We start from the raw sequence: 21949 nt of genomic DNA on the forward strand, positions 1-21949 counted from the left end.
CACCCCTGTCTGTATTCTCAGGCCATGGTCCCCTTGTCCATACCTGCAGGAGGGGGCACGCTCTACGGGAACCTTGGCTCCAGGCCAGGCTGGAAACGGGCAGAAAATGGGGGGCTTCATCTCCCTTATTCTAGATTCTATTCTTCTTTTAAAGCAACCCCGGGGTGTGACACGAGGAGAGTGACATTAATTGAGCACCTACTATGTGCCGGCGGGTTATGTACATGATCGAAGCTACTCCTAATAGCCTCGTGGGGGAGGTGTCCCCACTTATACATGAGGACTCTGGAGCTCAGGCAGCCGAGACATTTAAACTGTCACCAGTTGTTTGGCAATAGAGCTGAGTTCTGTAGGCTCTGAAGAACCCACCTCTTCCAGAAGCCTGGGCTGGTTCCAGATACTGGCTGTTCCCACGCCTGCTCCCCAGAGGGGCCTGCACTGTGCCCCTGACAGTCTCCCTGGCTCTGTTTCTGCCGGGCAGTCACCCATTCTCTGGTTCTTTGATGAGCCTCCCAAATGCCCCCTTCACCTCCTGTCCCTGCTTCCTTCCCCAACTCTGTTATCTCGGCCCCACCCTGGCAAAGGAAAGCAATGTGGCCCCAGAAACCCTTGGCAGAGAGAGAGAGAGAGAGAGAGAGAGAAACAGAGAGAGAGAATGAGGGAACGGGCTCTAATCCGGCCTGGTTCGTGAATCCTCACCAACCTCTCTGTGCCTCAGTTTCCCCAGAGGGTTGGAATCAGTCAGCCAGTCCCCATGTGGGGCTTAGCATGCCTTCGGGAACGTGGTGCCAGCTAAGGGTCCTGTCTCTGGATCAAGGCACGGTGCCAAGAACCCCCCGGTGGGCATAAGGGAGCTGCCATGGGCACCCCTGCCAGCTCAGGGGGTCAGACCCACGGATGCTGTGGGTGGGGGGCGGGAGCCAAGGGTGCGGATCAGACGGGAGTGAAGACGTGCAGAAGGAGTGAAGGAGTGAAGCCGGGAAGCTGGGGAAACCTAGGTCAACCGCTGTTGCAATCGCGTTCCCCAGAAAAGTTCATCCAGCCAAGGCCGCCTTTGTCTGGTAAAAATGTAACAGACACAATCAAGGGAGGGCAGCAGGGGGCTGAGGCTAAAAGTTCCAAAGGTTTATCAGCCTCGGGGCCTTGGGGGGATGAGGGAACAAAGACAAACAAGCAACAAAAGCCTCGCCATCATGCTTGTCACCGGGACAGCGTGACAACATCATCTAATTTGCTGTTCGGTTCGCAATCGACTCCTGGCAGGTGTTCAGCTCTTCAAAATTTAGGAAACACCTTCCCACCCGTTATCTCAAGAGATACGTCCAACAGGGGCGCCCGGGTGGCTCCGTCGGTTAAGCGTCCGACTTCGGTTCAGGTCATGATCTCGCGGTCTGTGGGTTGGAGCCCCGCGTCGGGCTCTGGGCGGACAGCTCGGAGCCCGGAGCCTGCTTCGGATTCTGTGTCTCCCTCTTTCTCTGCCCCTCCCCTGTTCACACTATGTCTCTGTCAAAAAGAAAATAAACATTAAAAACAAAGAAATACGTCCATCGGAGCTGCGAGGGGAGTATCATCACTCCCATTTTGCAGATGAGCAGGTCGAAGCTCGCACTGGTGACAGCACTTGGCCAAGCGGAGCAGAGGCGAAGGCTGAAGTCAGAATATACTGGGACGCTGGCTTCAAAGGCACCACAGATGGAGGGGTGAGCAAGGAAAAAGGGGGGGGGGCACAGAGACGGCACAATTGGACTGGCCAGCCTGGAGCCGGAGCCCAGAGACGCTTGCCCAGGGCCTCCTCAAGGACAAAATTCCCCAGAAGAGTCATTCTGGTGAGCAACGTGGTCTCCATCCTGCAACAACGTAACATACCGCGTGCATTCCCGTGCTGGTCCGTTTGCCACGAGTCAATCCAGAGGATTTAGGAATTACAAGAAAAATCCTCTCCAAGGGTATCTGTTGCTTCCCAACCTGTATTCTAATATCTATCCTAAGATCAGCTCAGACCAGAGCTCCAAGCAGCCACTAGGAGCTGGTCGGAAGCCAGTGCCAAGATGCACCGATAGCCCATCTTTAGGCGTGAAAGGACCGATTCAGCCCAGTTCAGCCAACTCTTCCAGAACATTCCTGCTGGACTCGCAGAGCTTCATCATAGAGACCTCTCATCCCATCTCATAACCGTGGTGGCACGTCGGCCTACAGTCACGCTACCCCTTGTTGACCCATCATAAACCAGGGTTTCTCCGCCATGGCACGACCGACGTTCTTCGTGATGGGCTCTTTCCTGTGCACGGTAAGGTCTCTCTCCGGTCTCTACCCACTACAAGCCCGTGGCACCCAATCCCCCCATCTGTGACCACCCCGTGCGTCTCAAAGACACTGCCTGATGTCCCCTAGGGGGCGCGCTCACCCCAGATCGAGAACCAGGGCACTGAAGCGCCTCTCGGCCCCAACATTATCTGGTTCTCAGAGTTTAGGCAGGACACACGGAACGACTCCAGGTCCTTGAAGGGCTCGGATGCGTTTCTGTGCCATCTGCTGGCAACCCTCCCATCAGCGATGCAAACACATCTGGAAGATGGGTGCCCAGAGGCTCCGCCTGGGGAAACGGCTGGACAAGAGAGAAGGTTGAGACTTGCGTTGTGTGCTTCGTAGAAGATTCACAAGTTAGGCCAGAAACCAAGGCGAGAAGGGTCCTGAGGGGAAAAACTGCAGGCTCCTCTACGCCAGCATGTCCCAAAAGGGGACAATTCTGCCTCCCTGGGGACATGTGGCCATCTCTGGAGACATTTTGGGTGGTCACACCTGACGAGCTACTGGCACCTAGTGCGTAGAGACCCGGGTTGTGGCTAAAAATCCTACAGCTCATAGGGCGCCTGGGTGGCTCGGTCGGTTAGGCATCTGACTCTTGGCTTCAGCTCGGGTCATGATCTCGCGCTTCGTGAGTTTGAGCCCCGCATCGGGCTCTGTCAGGCTGACAGTGTGGAGCCTGCGTGGGATTCTCTCTCTCCCTCTCCCTCTCTGCAACTCCCCTGCTGGCTCTGTCTCTCTCTCAAAATAAATACATACACTTAATAAATAATAAATAATAAAAGAAAACTCTTAAGTCTGGGACTGTTTGGAACATCCACTGTCCATGTCACCAACGACCCCAAACCTCAGTGGCTGAAAACGACGATCACTTGATCTGCGCCGGGTTCAGTGGGCTGGGAGTTCAGGCAGCGGTCAGCCAGCGCGGGTCTTCTGCTCTATGTGGTGCTGGCCGGGGTCATTCACTCGGATGCCCTCAGACCCTGTCTGGGCTGGGCCGGAAGGGTCATCTGCATGTCTGGAGCCTCCGTCCTAGGACCTCTGTCTCCACTGGTTGGCTTGGGCTTCCTGACAACATGGTGGTCCCAGGGAGTCTCACATGGTAGCTGGTTTTCAAGAAGGAACGTTCTAGCATGTGAAAGCAGAAGCTGCCAGTGTCAAGGCTCACCCTCGGGAGTTTACAAAGCACCACTTTTGCCTCCATGTTAAGACAAGTCACAAGGGAATCCCTCACTCAGGAGGAGAGGCAGCCTCCACTTCCGGATGGGAGGACCAGGAAAGACTTTGACGCCATATTGAATTCACCACAGGGACTGGTCCCGTCGCAGGCCCTGCTTGAAGAACCCAGATTGTTATGCCCCAGGCACATGGGGTAGCGCCCCACCCTAGGCTACTACCTTGACGAGTGTGATTATTCACACGGCGCACGAGCCAGATGATGGCTAAGCAATAAAGGATGGGCTTATCGAACACACTTACGCTAAGGACAAAATTGACAGAGAATGTCAGCCCAACTTAAGAGAATATCATCTCTTTATTTGTCAAGTGTGTTGATAACTGTGCTAGTTACACCCCTGTTGATTGCCAAGGGACTTAGGACACTTCGGGTTTCATAAACAAAGGATTGCAAGGCTGTCAGAGAACCTCATGGAATCCAACATCATGTGGAACAACCAGACCACAGGAGGGACTTGGTGCCTTTCGCTCAGTTGCGTCATCGGTCTCAGCCTGAGGGGCAGAGGCACCGAGGACCTTCCCGTGTGTTGGGGGAAAACCCTAGAGAAGGGGGTTGTTGAGAACCAGAGGAGGGATAGACTCTGTCCTAGCCAGCTTCAGCTGCCGTCACAGAGCACCACAGATCTGGGGGCTTAAACAACAGGTATTCATTGTCTCACTGCTCTGTGGGCTGAAAGTCCAAGCCCCGGGGTCAACGGTGTCGGTTCTTTCTGAGGGCCGTGAGGAACACGGTTACTCAAGATCCCTCCCCTTGGCTTGCAGATGGCCGTCTTCCTGCTGTATGTTCACACGGCTTTCTCCCCCTGAGCACATCTGTGTTCTGATCTCCTCTTATAGGGACACCACTCGCATTGGATTAGGGCCCGTCCTAATGACCTCATATTAACTTAATTAGCTCTTTTAAGACCCTGTCTCAAAAGTTACATTCTGGGCACTGGAGGGGGAGTTGGGCCTTCAACATGTGACGGGGTGGGGGACACACGGTTCGGCCCCTACTTTAATTCGACCTCCCCCAACTAAAATTTTGTATGGACGTTGAATGATGACACGACACGTACACACAGGGGGCATAGAAAGGTTACCACTCACACAATGAGACTTTCTGGGGCGAGCGGGGCAGGCTCCCAGGATGGTCCAGAAGTGGCTTGAGAAAGTAAGACTGAAGGCTGGGCTTGGGGTTTTGACGGTGGTTGGTGGGTGAGCTGGGTGAGGGTTCCCAGGCAAACCAATGGGCTTTTTCATCAACTCGCCCGGAAGGGGGCAGAAGGGCGAGGGCGGGGTGAGGCTTAAGGGCCACCAGCAGCCAAACATCAGGGTTGCTGGAGGCGGGAGTGGGCGGGGGGATGGGCTACATGCACGAGGGGCATTAAGGAGGGCACTTTTGGGGACGAGCACTGGGTGTTATATGTAAGAGATGAATCACCAGGTCCTATTCCTGAGGGCAAGACTGCACAGTATGTTAACTAACCTGAATATAAATAAAAAGGAGAAAAAAAAAACCTATGGATATCAGGCTACGGCAAAAAAATAATAATAATAATATTGTAGAAGTCACAAAAAAATGGAGTCAGACTCTATTACAAGAGCCTGCTGTCAATCCTCTACATCTGCCCAATCATTTATAAAACCCATTCCTTCTCATTTCCCCATTTCCTCGGCCCTAAAGTGCTGAGATCCAGAGATCTCTGAGCTGAGGGATGAAGAGGCTCATGGGCAGGTGCCTCAAAGCCTAAACTTTGCTCCGAGCTGTAGAGAACGGTGCTTGTAGAAGAGCCTGGGGGGCTGGAGCCATGGTGGGGAGAGAGACAGAGTTTGGAGGACCCAGCTGGCCCTTGAAAACAAGAAACCCTCATGCCCTCCCTTCCCTCTCCGTTCAGAATGACTTCTACCTTCTGGAATAATCTGCTCGGGATCAGACAGAAAATCCTCACGGCTAGGATGACAGCTGCACACTGTGAAGTCAGAGAAAGGAGCCAAAAGCCCTTAAATCAAACCGAACGGGGATCCACCCAAATGTCATCTCCTCCATGAAGCCTGCCCCTCCCCCCCGCCGTGTCCCCCTTCCAATCCCTTGCTCTGTGGCTTGTGACCTTGCCCGGAGCCGTCTCCTGTTAGTGCCTGCTCCTGGTCAGACCTTGTCTCCTGGACCCTGGGATCGAGGTTGTATCCTATGCACCTGCGAGTCCCCGATTCCTACCCGTCCCTGTCCTTTCCCACCAGCCTGCCTTTCATGTCCTGACCCCCCCCCCCCCCCGGGGCACACCGGCATCTTTGCATCTGTCCTCATTCCAGGCTCCCTTCTTCTGCAAGACATCGCACGTGCTGTTCCCCTTTCTGGAACCGTCTTCCGCACGGCACCCCCCTGCTTTCACTTGGCACCTCCTCATCCGCTCTTGGCCCAAGTGTCCGTTCCTCGGGAAACCCCTCCTAACCTCCCCTCGCTGCCCCTGGCGAGAGCAAATCCCCATACGGTCAATGCTAACTCCTGAACTTCCCCTTCGGAACCGCGTGTTGTGGGGTGGCTACAGCCGGGTGTTGGGCTCACCCTCTCCAGCCCCCTCAAAGGAGGACAGAGTGATGTTGCTCCTAACGATGGAGCTCAGTAAATAGCTGGAACGACTGAGCAAGTGAATGGACGGGTGAATGCAAGGACCCGTGGGTGTTTCTGTTTCTCTTCCAGCCCCGAGCAAGCCTGAGCTCGGAGGGGAGGGGAGGGGAGCGCAGAGGTGTGCCTTGTTTTCTGAGCCCAGTTCTGTCATTTACTTGCTTTGGGCAAGTTGCATCCCTTTCTGCAAGAGGAGGTGTTTGGCTGGATGAGCTAGCTTTAAAGCTCTTTCGTGACAGCGGAGGGTCCGCTGTACTGTCTTAAACACAAACCTCCCCTTTGTCACCCAAAGCCCCGGAGTAGAGGGTTACAGGAATGCCTGACCCTGGAGACGCCACTGCGATTAAGAAGTGGTGGCGCGCCCTCTGGTGGTCGAACGGCAAACTGCGGGAACCGGGCCCCGCGAAGCCCTCGCTTCCGGGCAGAGGGTGATTTTTTGCAAGACTTCTTGGGGGAGCTCCTTAAAACGCAATTCCTCCACCCACCCGATGCCAGCCCCATGACTCTGATTCAGGAAACTTGAGGGAAAGCCTGTGGTTCTTCGCTTTTAACAAGCACCCGCTCATGGAGGACCCGAACCCATATTTTGAGCGATGTTGGTCTTGGGCAAAAAGCAGCGAATCGGTCAGTTTCCCAGCGGCCTATGTGGGCAGCTGTCTCCATCCAGCCTGTGACCTTGAGTGTGGCTTCAGGAAGTAGCAGGGCCAGGTTCGCACACAATCTCACCCTCAGAGGCTCTCACTCCCAGCATCCCCTGGTTAAAGAAAGCCCTGTTCCTTTGGAGGGGAAAGTGGGGGGTGTTGTGGGCTGAGATTAAACCATCCCGTTTCTAATAGAGGCCAGAGTGGAGGCTGCGGGGGGCTCCTGGGTGGCTCAGTCGGTTAAGCATCCGACTTTTGATATCAGTTCGGGTCATGATCTCAGGGTCATGAGATGGAGCCCCGCGTTGGGCTCTGCACTGAACACGGAACCTGCTTGTGGTTCTCTCTCTTCCAATCTCTGTGCCCCTCCCCTGTTCACATACACACACTCTCCCTCTAAAATAAATAAATAAATATTAATTTACATTAAAAAAAAAAAAGAAAGAAAGTAGAGGCTACGGTGTTGGGCTTTGGAACCAGATATCCCCGGGTTCAAACCCCAGCTCTCCCATGTACTAGCTGTGTGACCTTAAGCGAGACACTTAATCCCTCCTGGCCTCCACTCGATCTCCCAGTTGATGGGAGAAAGCACACTTCGTGGGATCCCTAGGAAGAGGGATGCTCTTCCCAGGGATGCTCCCTGGGCTGAGCATTGAACGTTAGAGGGAAGGCGACAGACGCAGAGGGAAAAATCAGTAAAATCCTGTCCCGGTTTCCAAAGAGCCCAGAGTCTCTTTGGGGGACATGGGATGCTGTGGTTTCAACGACTACTGCTCTACATCTGGGGTGGTTTGTTACCCTACAATACGCGACCCCCATGCATGTGGACCCACATATCTCAAAGCCAGGCACAAGGTGGTGGGTCAGAGGGGGACAGGGAAATAGATGCGGTGAGTCCGCAGGATGTCTGAGCAGCCCGCCTGCACCTTCCACGTTTTCCAGACAGGCAGCAGGTGTCCATCCACCGGGGCCCCCTAACAACAGGGGTACGCATTGTGTTTTATGAGTGCCCCCCTTAAAGGTCCTTTCTGTGGTCTGAATGTTTGTGACTCCCCCCACCCCCAAATTCACGGGTTGAAATCTTAGCTCCCAAAGATGATGGTCTTAGGAGGTGAGATCTTTGGGAGGTGATTAGGTCAGGAGGGTGGCGCCCTTACGAATGGGATCAGTGTGCTTAAAAGTGAGGTTTCAGAGGGGCGCCTGGGTGGCTCAGTCGGCTGGGCGTCCGACTTCGGCTCAGGTCATGATCTCGCGGTCCGTGAGTTCGAGCCCCGCGTCAGGCTCTGTGCTGGCAGCTCGGAGCCTGGAGCCTGCTTCCGATTCTGTGTCTCCCTCTCTCTGGCCCTCCCCCACTCACGCTTTGTCTTACTCTCTCTCTTAGAAATAAATAAACATAAAAAAAAAAGTGAGGCTTCAGAGAAATCTGTTGCCCTTCATCATGTGAGGCACAATGTGAATCAGGAGGGGGGCCCTCACTAGAATGTAACCATGCTGGCCCTGGGACCATGAGCCCGTCATTCTCGACAGGGTCCCAGGGGAGGCCGTCCCCCTGCTCCCCTCCCTTCTCTCTGTAATTCTCCACCTTCTGCCCGCTTCTAAATCCTCCTTCGTGCCAGGAAAGCATTGAAGAGTCAAGAGACCAGTGCTCAGCCACCTTTTTTGTGAAATTTTTGCAAGGCAGGGGGTCCTCTGGACTGTAACATTCATTATCTTCGCGCTTCTGTCAAAACCAAGACTGGAAGGGCCTCATTGTTGATATTCTGTATGTGCCTGTACCCATTTAAAAAAAAAAAAAAGACTGGAAATAAATAAATTCAATCTAGCTATAGCTGAATGACAGGCTTACCAATGATTTTATATTCTTCTTTAGACTTTGTACGTTCCCAGATTTTTCATAGCCTGCATATTACATTGACAATCAACTTAAAAACGATGACAGCCTTTTGAAGGACAACATCCTGGCTTCCCCTCAAGTCCAGAGAATGCGAAAGGGGTTGGGGGTGGTTAGGAGGAAGGACAGCTTAAGCTGTCCACACCCGTGCTGGATTGGGAAACCAGGACATCCACAGAAGACTGGGTCTCAAGCCGCAAAGTGACAGAGGGAGGGTCCCCAGGGAGTGAGCCTCATGATCATGTACAGCTCAGGCTGCTGCTCAAGATGCTGGGAAAGTAGCCTCCCCTCGACAGCCTCACCCCTGCCCCTACGGCTGTCCATTCATTCATTCGTCTGTTTGTTCATACACTTCCACGAGGCATCTTCTCTAAGCCAGTCTTGTTCTGATACAGAGATACAAATCTCACTGTGACACGATCTGTTGCTCTTTGGGGCCTCACGGATGGTTAATGTGAAACTCCTGGCCTTCCAGGGTATGACGTGCAAGGTTTTCACAGTCCGTAAGCCCACCCAGAGGCCTAAGGACAGCAAGCAGCCAGATACTGGGCGGGAGTGAGCTCTGAGCTTGTGGCCGAGCCCAGTCTGCCGCCAGGGTTGCCGGCCTCCGTCCCCATCCTCCGTGCCCTCGGGGGTGACTCCTTTAAGGATCTGAAGGTCCTTTCCATCTTTCCCTGACGCAGGATGTTTTCTGTGGGAGAAAACAGCAACCCTGGCACACAGGGACCACAAGGACGATGAGCAATTCAAGAAACTCCCTAAATTGTAAAATTTGCAAGCAAGTGCATATTTTAGGGAGAGTCCAAGGCTTTCTCGAGATACTCTGTCAGGACCACAATGCAAAAAATGTTTAAAAAGACTGATGTAGCGGGGGCGCCTGGGTGGCCCAGTGGGTTAAGCTTCCGACCTCGGCTCAGGTCATGATCTCGCGGTCCATGAGTTTGAGCCCCACGTCGGGCTCTGTGCTGACAGCTCGGAGCCTGGAGCCTGTTTCAGATTCTGTGTCTCCCTCTCTCTCTGCCCCTCCCCTGTTCATGCTCTGTCTCTCTCTGTCTCAAAAATACATAAACATTTAAAAAAAAAAGAAAAAAAAGAAATAAACACTGGGTCACCTGGGTGGCTCGGTCAGTTAAGCGTTCGACTTTGGCTCAGGTCATGATTTCACAGTTCATGAGTTCGAGCCCCGCGTCGGGCTCTGTGCTGACAGCTCGGAGCCTGGAGCCTGCTTCGGATTCTGTGTCTCCCTCTCTCTCTGCCCCTCCCCCTCTCACACTCTGTCTGTCTCTGTCTCAAAAATAAACATTAAAATTTTTTAATTTATATAAAAAAAGACTGATTTAGCCATATTTGCACATTTAGGGATAAATGAATCACTCACACTTACGTTGCACTTACTATTGCCAAAACTTACTCTAAACACTTTGCAGACGTGAATTTACTGACTTCTCATGACAACCCCGAGATCTGGAACGATTATTGCCCTCAGCTTACAGATGAGAAGCAAAGGAAGTAACTTAGCGGGCGGTGGGGCCGGGATTGAGCCCCCACAGTCCCTGCTTTTGTCACCCCTGCAAGAAGCAGGCAGGGAAGAAGGAAGCTCCGTTGAGCCGGACCGGTGTGCAGCACATCGATGATATGGGTCCCCTCACGTCTGCCTTTCCACTCAGCGATGGCTCCTCCTTTGACAGGCGAGGAAAGCGAGCTCCAGAGAGGTGGAGCGACTTGCCCAGGGTTAACCAGCTCAGCGGCAACAGCCTCCTGTCTGACTTCAGAGCCGGGGGCAGGGGCAGGTCCAGGAACCAAAGGGCAGTCTCCACGCGCTCCCAGCGGGGTCAGGCCACCTGTCCCTCCAGCTGTAATCCACCGCTTGGGGCTCTAACTCAGTGCAGAAACCAGGCTAAGGAAGCAAGACCCAAACTGTTGACTCTGGAAAGGGAATAATTTATTTTCACCCTCATGAACCGACAACCATCTTTCCTCCCTTCATTTGACTCAGCGAGCCTCGATGGAGCACCTACTGTGCACACGTGTTCTAGCACGTGCGTCTCAGTGGAGAGCAAAACTGGACTGGCTATTCTAGAAGCAAGGCAGGTTTGTCCAAACAGAGGAAGAACACGGGCTTCAGTCTAACTCTGGAATGTGAGCTAGCAACTTCTCTGGGCTTTCATTTCCTTATCTGCAAAATGGGATAAGGATAGTCCCTCAGGGGGGCGCGTGCACGTGTGTGGTGAGAGAGGAGGAAGCAAGTGAACTCTTATCGGCACGGCAAGTTCCTCTGTTGCCCTGGTGTTGACGCGCTTCTGTCGTGTGAACTTGGACATGCCCCTGAACCTCGGGGCAGCTGGGTCCAAGCCTGTGCGTGAACCCACTCTACCGCTCTGTGGTCTGCCCAGATCAGGACTCCCAGCCCCATCTTGTTACTCAATGGTGTATATTCCACTCAAGTTAAAGCCCCCGAGGATCTGGACACATTCAGAGAAGCTTCCTGGGGGAAGCCTGAATGTCAAGGGCACCCCATTCAGAATATCAGTGGCCATATTGCTTCCTTCCCCAGTGGGCTTGAGAAACAGCCACACGTCCTTTACACATTCAATTGCCCCAAAATGGTCCAAGAGTGTTGAGGCTCACTGCTTGCTGGAAATAAAGCAGCTTCGAGATCCCTAATGAGAAAGAAAAATGTGCAATTGGAGTCCTGGCCCAAGGAGGGGTTTGCTCCCACCCCATGCCACCCTTGCCCCTGGGCCGCACTCTCCTTAAAGGTCAACATGTGGCATCTCGGAGGGTTCCATCACAGAACCCTGTAGCTTTAAAGCTGGGAGGTTCCTCAGCAATCGCATAGTCCAAGATTGTATACGGGGGGGCCGGGGCAGGACCCAGGTCCCCGGATTGATTTTCATGGCTGCAGAGATCTAACTCTCTCCAGTCTCACATCACATCACCCTGAAAGCAGCCTTATCAAGTTCGTGAAGGCACTGGGGTCTGCTGCCCCTGGTTTGGCCGACTTCTTCATTTTGCAGGAGGTGGGGGGGAGAATGGGGGAGCATGACAAACCCAGAGAAGGGAATAGATGTGCTTAAGGTCACATGGCCAGTGAGGGGCCCTGTGAAGACCACATCCACTAAGGGGACCCCGGGGCCTTAGCATGTGCCAAGCAAACCTTGGTGCATGATGCAAACAGCAAGGGCTAAATTCTGTTGGAGCTACCCCCGCCCCCCTCCCCAGAGGGAAGGGGGTTCTCTTGGGAGGGGATGGGCCAACTTTCAGTGAAGACTCCCTGTGTTGAGACTCCACACTGCACCCACGGACCTGTTCATTAATAATTACCTAATCGGGAAGGTGGTAGGTGGTGCCGGGGGTGCCGAGGGATTTTGCCAATGCTCCTGGGCTTGATAGACCCAGGCTATGTTCCTGGGCTTCCTCTGGCTCTCAGACAGCCGCCCGGGGGGCCACACCAGGACCGACCGTGAGTAACTCGCTGAGGGCTGCATCTGAGACTCAGAAGGGAGGGTGACCAACCATTCTAGTTTGCCCAGGACTGGGGGGCTCTGGGACATAAGGCTTCCGGTGCTGAGACACGGAGAGGTCTAGAAGTGACACACCCTGGGGCTGGAACGACCCCCACACCTCACTACATGACCCTCCTCATTATACCGGTGGGGAAACTGGGGCTGAGGGCCAGAAACAGCCTCCCGCGAGGCCGCACGGGTCTCCTGGCTCCCGACGCAGGTGCTTTTGGAGAGTTCCTGCCAGAGGGAAATTCTGGGTAACTCACTGCAAAGCCAGAGAAGCATCTGAAGGTTAGGATAGGAGAAGGTGTTAGAGCTTGGTAGGAGGCCATGCTATGGGGATGGGTGTTAGGTAGATGAGTGAAGCGACCCACTGTATGTTTTAAGCGACCACCGCAACTCCTGGGTGGAAATCAGGGTAGAAAGACCAGTTGGAAAGCCACAACGGTCTAGGTCAGGGCTCCTCGAATGAGGCCCTGTGGGTCAAATCTGGCTCCCTGCCTGTTTTTGTATTGCCCCTGAGCTAGGAATGCAAGGTATAATATCAAGATACAATATAAATATAAATATAAAATCTGCCAATGGTTGAAAAAAAATCAAAAGGAGGACGATATTTTGTGACACATGTAAAATATATGAAATTCACATTTCACCGTCCATGAATAAAGCTCTACCAGAACCCAGCCCCACACTAGGCTGCCTTGTGGGTGTGCGGGTGGCTGCTTTCCAGCCGGCACAGCCAAGTTGGGGAGCTGCAACATGGCCCGCAGTCTGGCCCCTGGTCTGAGTGCGCGATGCTGGAGGTCTGAGTGAGGATCGCAGCAGTGGGGAGACTAGGAGGTGGAGGGAAGTGCCTGCCGGATGTGCGGAAAGATTGAATGGTTGGGGGGTGCGGTCTTGGAAGGCCAGACCCAGGTTAGGGTTGGCAACTGGATTTGGGGCTGAGAACCAGGTAATAACAGTGAGGCTACCCGACGCGGCCGAGCAGATTTAGTGGAGAAAATCGAGCACCCTGGTTTGGGTAGGTTAAGTTGATTAGGAGAAGAGACCAATCCTTTTCCCAGAACTTCGGGCCATTCAGGTTTTTTTGTTTTGTTTTGGTTTGGTTTTTGGTTTTTGTTTGTTTATTTTTCTTTGTTTTTTTTGCGGTTTGTTTGTTTTGTTTTGTTTTGTTTTTGTGTGTTTTTTTGTTTGTTTTGTTTTGTTTTGTTTTTTGGGTTTTTTTTGAGGGACAGAGAGAGAGAGAGAGAGCTGGGGAGGGAGCATAATTTTAAACAGGCTCCACGCTCAGTGCAGAGCCCGACTCGAGACTCGATCTCACACCCATGAGATCCTGACCTGAGCCCATATCAACAGTCGGACGCATAACCGACTGAGCCATCCAGGCACCCCAGGTGAATCAGTTTTTTGAACATCAGTGATCTTATCTGTCTGGAGTGAAGATAAGAATGCCAGTTCTCCTGACCTCTACCTGGGTAAGAGGGTCAGACAAAATGGCATTAAAGTGATTTTGCAAACTGTAAAGCACACCATGGATGTTTGTGGAGTTGAGGCTAACGCTTTGGCGATTCGCATCCTCGGTGCAGTGGGTCACTGGGCTGAGGAAATTAGCTCAAATGGCAAAAGGAGCCCCAGGCTGAGTCTGGAGCCTCGTGCTCTAGCTCAGATATTTACCAGTTAGGTAAATGACCTCATTCAGTCATTTGGCGAGTCCTGGCGATAAGAACGGAGGCCAGTGCTTTGCAGAGCTCACCGGGACAGGAAGTGCCAGGAGGCGGTGGGCACAAGGATCGTGCTTGGTTAACCCACAGAATATCATCTTCACCACATACTGGGAAGGGGCTGGGTGTTTGCTAGGCTGCCATAGGCCCATCTGCCGGACTTGACCCCGTCACTTGTCACCCGGGGGCCCTGCCCTTCCCCGACTTCTCAGTAGGGCTGGGGCTTCTGCTGGGGCATTGCCTGGGCACTCTCTTTCTCCTATAGCCCTGACAGCGCAGAAGATGCATCTTGCCAGCCACCTGCTCCTCCTTCTGGCTGGACTGTTGGTCGCATCTCACGGCCAGCTCCTCCCTGAACACAACAGCCAGGGTCACACGGGCAGCCCCCATCCAGAAGCTCCAAGCACAGGTGAGGGCTCCCCCAGCCTCAGGATTGCCCCGGGAAATACAGTCTTTGCTCTCCGCTTCTACCACCTGATGGCTTCCCAGAGCCCCGGGAGCAACATCTTCTTTTCCCCGCTGAGCATCTCCGCCTCCTACGCCATGCTGTCCCTGGGCGCCCGCTCACACAGCCAGACCCAGATCCTCGAGGGTCTGGGCTTCAACCTCACGGAGGTGTCTGAGTCGGACATCCACCAGGGCTTCCGGCACCTCCTGCACACCCTCCACCTCCCCGGAGACAGGCTGGAGATGCGCACGGGCAGCGCCCTGTTCCTGAGCCAGGAGCTGCCCATCCTTCCGGGATTTCTCAATGACAGTGTGGCCTTCTATGACTCCAAATTATTCCTCACCAACTTCCATGACTCTGTGGGTACCACCCAGCTGATCAATGACCATGTCAAGGAGGAAACTCAAGGGAAGATTGTGGATTTGGTCAGCGACCTGAGCACAGACATCGCGATGGTGCTGGTGAATTACATTTACTTCAAAGGTAAGAGTCAGTTCATCGGTGGGTCCTTTATCTCCCCTCTCCCCCTGATTTATGGATGGATTAAATGTTTAAAAAAAAAGAGAAAGTACATGGATGGGGTCAGATAGGGCCAAGCAACCCTTAGAAGATTCATGTGAGAGCATCAGATATTTAAGATCGTGTAGCTTAGAGGTTTCCGTACCCTCCTAACTTTAGATACGTTTCTTATTTATTTTTTTTTTTAGTAACGGTAATGTATGAAATGTATAAGTTGAACTTCCGGATTCACGACGAAGGACTGCCACTTACCAACAGTGTAAACAGGGAAGGTGGTTGCTGAAGAATACCTCCTTCAAAGTTCTGGGTTTTTTTTTAATGTTTATTTAATTTTGAGAGACAGAGACAGAGAAGGAGTGGGGCAGAGGCAGAGAGAGAGGGAGACACAGAATCCGAAGCAGGCTCCAGGCTCCGAGCTGTCAGCACAGAGACCGACGTGGGGCTCGAACCCATGAACCGTGAGATCGTGACGTGAGCCAAAGTCAGACAGTTAACCGACTGAGCCACCCAGGCGCCCCCGAAGTTCTGTTTTGAGGATCAAATCATGGCACATATTTGTGTCCTCCTTAGAAGAGGGCCTAAAGAGATAGGCAAATTACAGTCCCCAGCCACATCTGATGGGCTACCTGTGTTTGTTAATAAAGTTTTATTGGGACACAGCCACGCCCACTCATTTATGCATTGTCCCTGGGCTACAGAGCCTAAAATATTTGCTTTCTTTCTGACCCTTTGCAAAAGAAGTTTGGTGACCCCTGACCATTATATATACTCGATAAATAATTACAGCAATTATAATTAATCTAATGATTATACTCATTTTGAAGATCCTTAAAAACACATAAGGGTATAAAAGGAAATAGAAATTGCCCAGGGGCACCTGGGGGGCTCAGTCGTTTAAGCATCTGACTCTTGGTTTCCACTCAGGTCATGATCTCAGGGTTCGTGAGTTCGAGCCCCATGTGGGGCTCTGCGCTGACAGTGTGGAGCCCGCTTGGGATCCTCTCTCTCTCCTTCTGTCTCTGCCCTTTCCCTGCTCATTCCCCCCTGCCCTCTCTCTCAAAATAAATAAACTTAAAAAGAAAAAAGAAGTTTCCCCTAATCCTACCACACTGAGACAACCCAAAATGTTAACGTTTTCACTGAATTCATTCCAGTCGTCCACTCACACACATATGTTAACCGTTGAAATCACAACGTGAGGACAGCTTCATGCTGTGTGTACCATCAGTGTCCCATCAGAGAAGCAAAGCCATCATAAGTGGTAAGGGAAAGGAGGTTGCTATAGGAGTTGGACCTTGCATAACTGTGGGGACATGAAAGTCTGGAGGAAGCAAGGGTGGGAGGGGCAGAGTGAAGTCCTGGGGGCAGGTGCAATTTTGGAGCTTATCGGGGATCTATACTATACTCCAGGTGCTTTCGGCCACCCCAGTGGGTCTGTGTAAGGGGGACTTGTGGAAGGCCCACGCTGGGCACCTGGTGGTGGCTTGGGGACACCATTGGTCAGGAGGGCTACTGTTGGACGATGAACCTGGAGAACGGCACGGACAAGCCGGGGCACACAAGCTCCGCTAGGTCTGCCCGTCATTCCATCTTCCCGCGAAGATCTTCAGAGTGTGGTGCCTGCCCCATGTCTACCTCCCCATCTCACGCTTGTGACCACCTTGAACCCAGACTCTACAGAGAACAAATTCTGGGAAACAGCCCCAGCCAGACTAACGATCCAGCCAGATTTGTTATCACTTGCATTTTACACAGGGAATGTGTCACCTACCATCGAAAACGTTTTTAGAAACCTTTTTAATTCTGCAATAGCCACAAACTTATAGGACGGTGCAAAAGTAGTACAGAGAGATCCCATGCACCCTCCACGCAGGTTATCCTACATCACATGTTATATAACTTGAAGTACGGTAACAAAACCAGGAAATTGACATTGGTGCAATCTATGGAACTAACTCAGTTTTCACCAGGTTTTGCATGCGTTCGTATGTGTGTGTGTGTGTGTGTGTGTGTGTGTGTGTGTAGTTTTATGCTATTGAAGACTTTATTTAGATCTAACCTAATGCCTGCACAATAGTCTACTGATGCCATTCCCTTTGAAATATAATTTAAATGTATAATACACACCATCGACCCACCCAAAGCTCTGATCACAGATAATGAAGGGTTTGGGTGCTCTCATCTGAAAGAAACCTAGCTCAGGCTGGTTGGTATGAGAAAGAGGGGTTCTCCAGAAACAGAAGGGAGATAGAGACATCCTGCCCACGGACACATCTGCCCTACACTTTGGGGACATGAATGTAGCCTGGGCCTCGCTGTAGGTCACATGGTAAGAGAATGGAAAAATGGTGGCTTATCTTCAAAAGCGAAAAGCACCTAGAAGAAAACAAAAGATGCACAAGTACTCTGTAGCTAAGATTCTCTTGAGAGATGTTAAGGCAGACTTCAACTTTAAAAAACACTCATACATTGGGCTGCGTGGGTGGTTCAGTCCGTTAAACGTCCAACTTGGGCTCAGGTCATGGTCTCGCTGTCTGTGAGTTCGAGCCCCACGTCAGGCTCTGGGCTGACAGCTCAGAGCCCGGAACTTGCTTTGGATTCTGTGTCTCTTTCTCTCTCTCTCTCTCTCTCTCTCTCTGCCCCTCCCCTACTTGCTCTCTCTCTCTCAAAAATAAGTAAACATTAAAAAAATAAAATAAATAAAAAACACTGATATATCGTAGTCATGGAAAGGAAGACAATACGGTAAAGATGTTGATACTCCCATGAATAAATCTAAATATTTAATGTAATCCCAATCAAAATCCTAACAGGTTTTCTTGGTTTTTTGGTTTTTTGGTTTTTTTGTTTTTTGTGGTTTTTTTTGGTGGCAGTTAACAAGCCGAGTCTAAAATGTATATGAGAAAAGCAAAAGGCCATGAATAGCTACGATGGGAAAACTTGGCTGCCAGAGAGCCCAACTCATCATAAATCTGTATTAATTTAGACTCGGTGGTACAAATAGACCAATTCCACAGAAGGGTGAGGCCAGAATAGAGCCCAGAAATGGCCCCGTGGATAGATACCTGGGCATTTGATATTTGTCAATGTTGGCATCCCCCCCTCACCACTGTGATAGAGCACTGGGGAAAGTGGGTTACAAAAAAATGGCACTGTGACAACTAGGTCCCCACAGGGGGAAACAGATGGGTTTAGGCCCCTCCCTTCTATCAATCATAAGTATTCCTTCCAGGTGGAGTAGAGTGCTTTTGGTAAAAGGAAAGGCTAAAGCTTCTAGAATATAAGACCTATTCTCTCTCTATAATATATGTGGAGGTTATATGTATATAATATATATGGAGGGAAAGTTATCCTAAACAAGACACAGAAGACCTAATCACAAAGGAAAAGACTCATATGTTCACTTCATTAAAGAACTTCAATACCAAAGCGCCTGGATGGCTCAGTCAAGTATCTGATTTTTGGTTTTGGTTATGGTCATGATCTCACGGTTCTTGAGTTCTATCCCCATGTCGGGCTCTGCACTGACAGCACAGAGCCTGCTTGGGATTCTCTGTTTCCCTCTCTCTCTCTGCCCCAGGCTCTCTCTCTCTCTCTCTCCCTCCCTCTCTGTCTTTCTCTCAAAAACCAATAAATAAACTTAAAAAAAAATTTCAATCATCAAAACCCACCATCAAGAGAGTGAAAAAACAAGGCAGAGAGGGAGAGAAAGTATTTGCAACTCACACGATTGATACACGACTAATGTTCAGAAAGAACTCCTACAAATCACTAAGAAACAGTCCTCCACAAATACAGGAAAAAAAAAAACATGATCTGGCACTGATGCAAAAAAAAAAAAAAATAGGACTTTTTTTATGTCAACAGGTCAGTAAACATACAAATGGTCAACAGGTCAGTAAACATGCAAAAGGTTGTTCAACTTCATTTTTAACCAAGAAAGTGCACTACAAAGCCGTAATGAGCTACCATTACATAAACATCAGGTTGGCAAAAAAATTTAAGCGCCGCCATGTAAATTCAATGGCGAAGACAGGAAACAACCTAGCCGATACCCTTTGTATCTCATATTTTAGAGTCTAAATGAGCCCTGAGAGATCCGGGTCTCAGGCAGGTCAGGCTTTGAATGGTCTAAATGATACACCGTGATGAAACAGTAAGGTGGGGTCTCCGCGACTGTCGGAGAGGCATTTCCTGGCTGGACGGTTGGCTTGTTGGTCCACAGGTGCTTTGTACCTTCTTCCCTTCTTCCCTTCAGCTCTGTGGGAGAAACCATTCGTTCTCTCGTTGACCACTCCCCAAGACTTCTACGTTGATGAGAATACAGTAGTCAAGGTGCCTATGATGCTGCAGGACACAGAGGACCACTGGTATCTTCATGACAAATACTTGCCCTGCTCAGTCCTGCGGATGGATTACAAAGGAAACGCGATGGCCCTTTTCATCCTTCCTAACCGAGGGAAAATGAAGCAGGTGGAGGAAGTCTTGACTCCAGAGATACTAAAAAGGTGGATGAGCTTGCTTCAGAAGAGGTAATCTTCTGCACCACTGCCTTTCCAATGGACCCTTCTGATGGAAGCCAATGCCCAAAACGGGGGTGATTGCCAAATTACAAAGGAATTCTTATTTGCTTTAAGACTTTCCATGGGTTTCCTCAAATAATGAACTCTCCTCTTAGATCTGAGATAAGATTTTGCCCCTATCAGTGAAAAGAGAACCAGACTAAGAGTTAAGAGTCCTGGTTCTAGATGCAACCCTCATATAGCACAAGACCTGGGTGATGTGACCTTGGCTCTCTGAGGGTCTGCCCCTGTGCAGTGAATGCGTAGACCTCTGGTCAAGATGACTGGGACAGAGGGACTTAAGAAAACTCCATCTGCCCATCTAAGGAAGTAGCCAGGAAGCTTTATATCGCCCTGGGGCTACGAGTGGGAAAAGTTTCCATCCACGTATAAGAAAAAGGCCTCAACCCAAGGCCACATGTGGACGGAAAATTCGCACAGCTCATGGGATAGAGGAATTCTAGCCAAAGAAATCATCTGATCCCAAATAAGTGAAAACCACAGGACCCCAACACAGGCAAAGGCAAAAATGCCACACAGGGAGATTTGCATCTCCCTGGGCACCTGGCATGCCCATGGAAAACAATCTCCGCTGAAGACGAGCTCCCAAGGGAGGAGGTCCTGCAGACAGCAGGCCCTGGAAGCAAAGGAGCCTGGCTGTAAGCCCCTGGGAGCACTGAGCAAATGGTGTGTGTGGCAGCAGAAGTCAGATGGAGTGGGGCCAGCTAGAGGGTGCAGGCAAGGCGAGCACAGTGCGCTGGGGTCCCTCGCTTGTTTCTGAGTCCAGAGTTTTAACCCCGTATCTCCTCCAGGTACTTTTACAGGAAGCTCGAGTTGCATTTCCCCAAGTTCTCCGTTTCTGGCTCCTATAATTTAGATCAGATTTTGCCCATGCTGGGCTTTGTGGACGTGTTCTCACAGCAGGCTGACTTGTCCGGCATCACCGAAGAGCGAAAGCTGCAGGTGTCCAAGGTAAGTGAGTCATCGGTGGCCACTGATGCCTGGAGACGCAGTGGGGAACGTCTGCCCCTTGGCAGCTTCTAGGTGATGGGTGTTCCCTCTGCTACCAGAGGCTGAGAGTCATTCAACCATCCACAGGCACGGGTTTCCAGGAACCAACCCACCACATGCTGGCATGGTGCTTGGCTCTGGGGATACGGTGCCCACCCAATCCTTGTCCTCAGGGAGCTCTCGCGGCCAAGTGGGCTCCATAGATCATGACAATGGAGAGTGACAAAGTGAAAGAAACAGAGAAAGGATAACAGACCAGGCTGGGACCAGATACCTGGGACCAGGACCTGGTCCCAGGTGTATCAGAGATTCCTTTGACGAGAGAAAGAGACCTAGGACTTCGGTGAGGAAGACAAAAGTGCATTATAAGGTAGAGCCTTGAGTTGCAGAGTTGAACTCCGGTTCCTTCCCTTACAGCAGTCAAGGGCTATCTAGGGTCTGGATTTATGTTCCTCATCTGTCAACCAGCCATAATGCATCAACCTTTTAGGGTGGTTATGAAGATTTACAAAGTGCCCCAGGGCACGTAGTGAGTGTTCAGTTGCTGATAGAAATAATTATTTCCATAAATAAGAGGGCATCCAACTCAACAACCCACCCAGTGTAGACATTCTTGCCGTGATAGCCCCAACAAGTGGCTTGGCTAGCAGTGAACCGCGGTGCTGATCTTCAGCGATCTCTGGTTCTTCCAGGCTTCCCCGAGTCCTGGCTCATGTTCTCTTGGAGGCAAACGCTTGTGATTTCCTTCCCAGAGTTTCCACAAAGCCATTCTGGAGGTGGACGAGGCTGGCACCCAGGCTGCAGCGGCCACTGGCAGCTTCACCACCTTTCTGTCTGCCCGTCGCAGTCGCGGAGCCCTCTGGTTCAACCGGCCCTTCCTTGTGGTGATCTTTTCCACCGATACCCAGAGCATCCTCTTTCTGGGCAAGGTTGTCAACCCCACGAAACCATAGCCTTCCCAGGGCTGGCTCTTCGGTTACAAGCCGGAGGACGTGGCCTGGGGGGCTTGGTGTGAGCAGCTCCGTGTTGGAGCAAGGGATTCAGAAGATCCTAAGAGTCCGGGGCAGACGCTGTTGGCGAAGGAGAGCGACGTGTGGACCGGACACCTAGCTCCTCGGGACGGTGTGACCTCAGGCAGGTCGCCCGACTGCTTCAAGCACCACCCGGGAGAGTGGGAGACACCCCGCCAGGTGGTTGAAGGGATTAAACAAAACGATGGCTATGAGGAACCTGGTTTGGTGCCTTGCACGTAGTAGATACTCAATAAACGCATCCCCGTTTCCCGTCCCTTCAGGGTCTGCCCTGCATGGCCCTGGCATATCTGGTCCCAGACATGGGAGTGAGATGTTCCAAGTTCCAGTGTATGCAAGGGAGAAGCAATGTGGGCAGCCAGCCGTCCTGGGCAGGGTGGACGCCTGGTTTCAGAGCGGGGGCTCGGGAGGGCCTCGGCTGGGAGAGCACCAGTCGAGGCGGCTGCCACGGGGACCTAATGAGGAAAGCCCAGC

General features: G+C 51.7%; 1 protein-coding gene across 1 annotated transcript; it reads left to right on the plus strand.

The window, feature by feature from the left end:
- Positions 1–1934: 1934 nt before the first annotated feature.
- Positions 1935–21723, plus strand: SERPINA4 (serpin family A member 4). Its single transcript, XM_042990465.1, has 5 exons — positions 1935–2287; positions 14170–14835; positions 19130–19403; positions 20246–20405; positions 21197–21723. The coding sequence occupies exons 2-5, from the start codon at positions 14187–14189 to the stop codon at positions 21395–21397; spliced, it is 1284 nt and encodes a 427-aa protein (XP_042846399.1). The 5' UTR covers positions 1935–2287; positions 14170–14186; the 3' UTR covers positions 21398–21723.
- The last annotated feature ends 226 nt before the right edge of the window (positions 21724–21949 follow it).

The sequence above is a fragment of the Panthera tigris genome, chromosome B3 (genome assembly GCF_018350195.1).
Source record: "Panthera tigris isolate Pti1 chromosome B3, P.tigris_Pti1_mat1.1, whole genome shotgun sequence".
Lineage (NCBI taxonomy): Eukaryota > Metazoa > Chordata > Mammalia > Carnivora > Felidae > Panthera > Panthera tigris.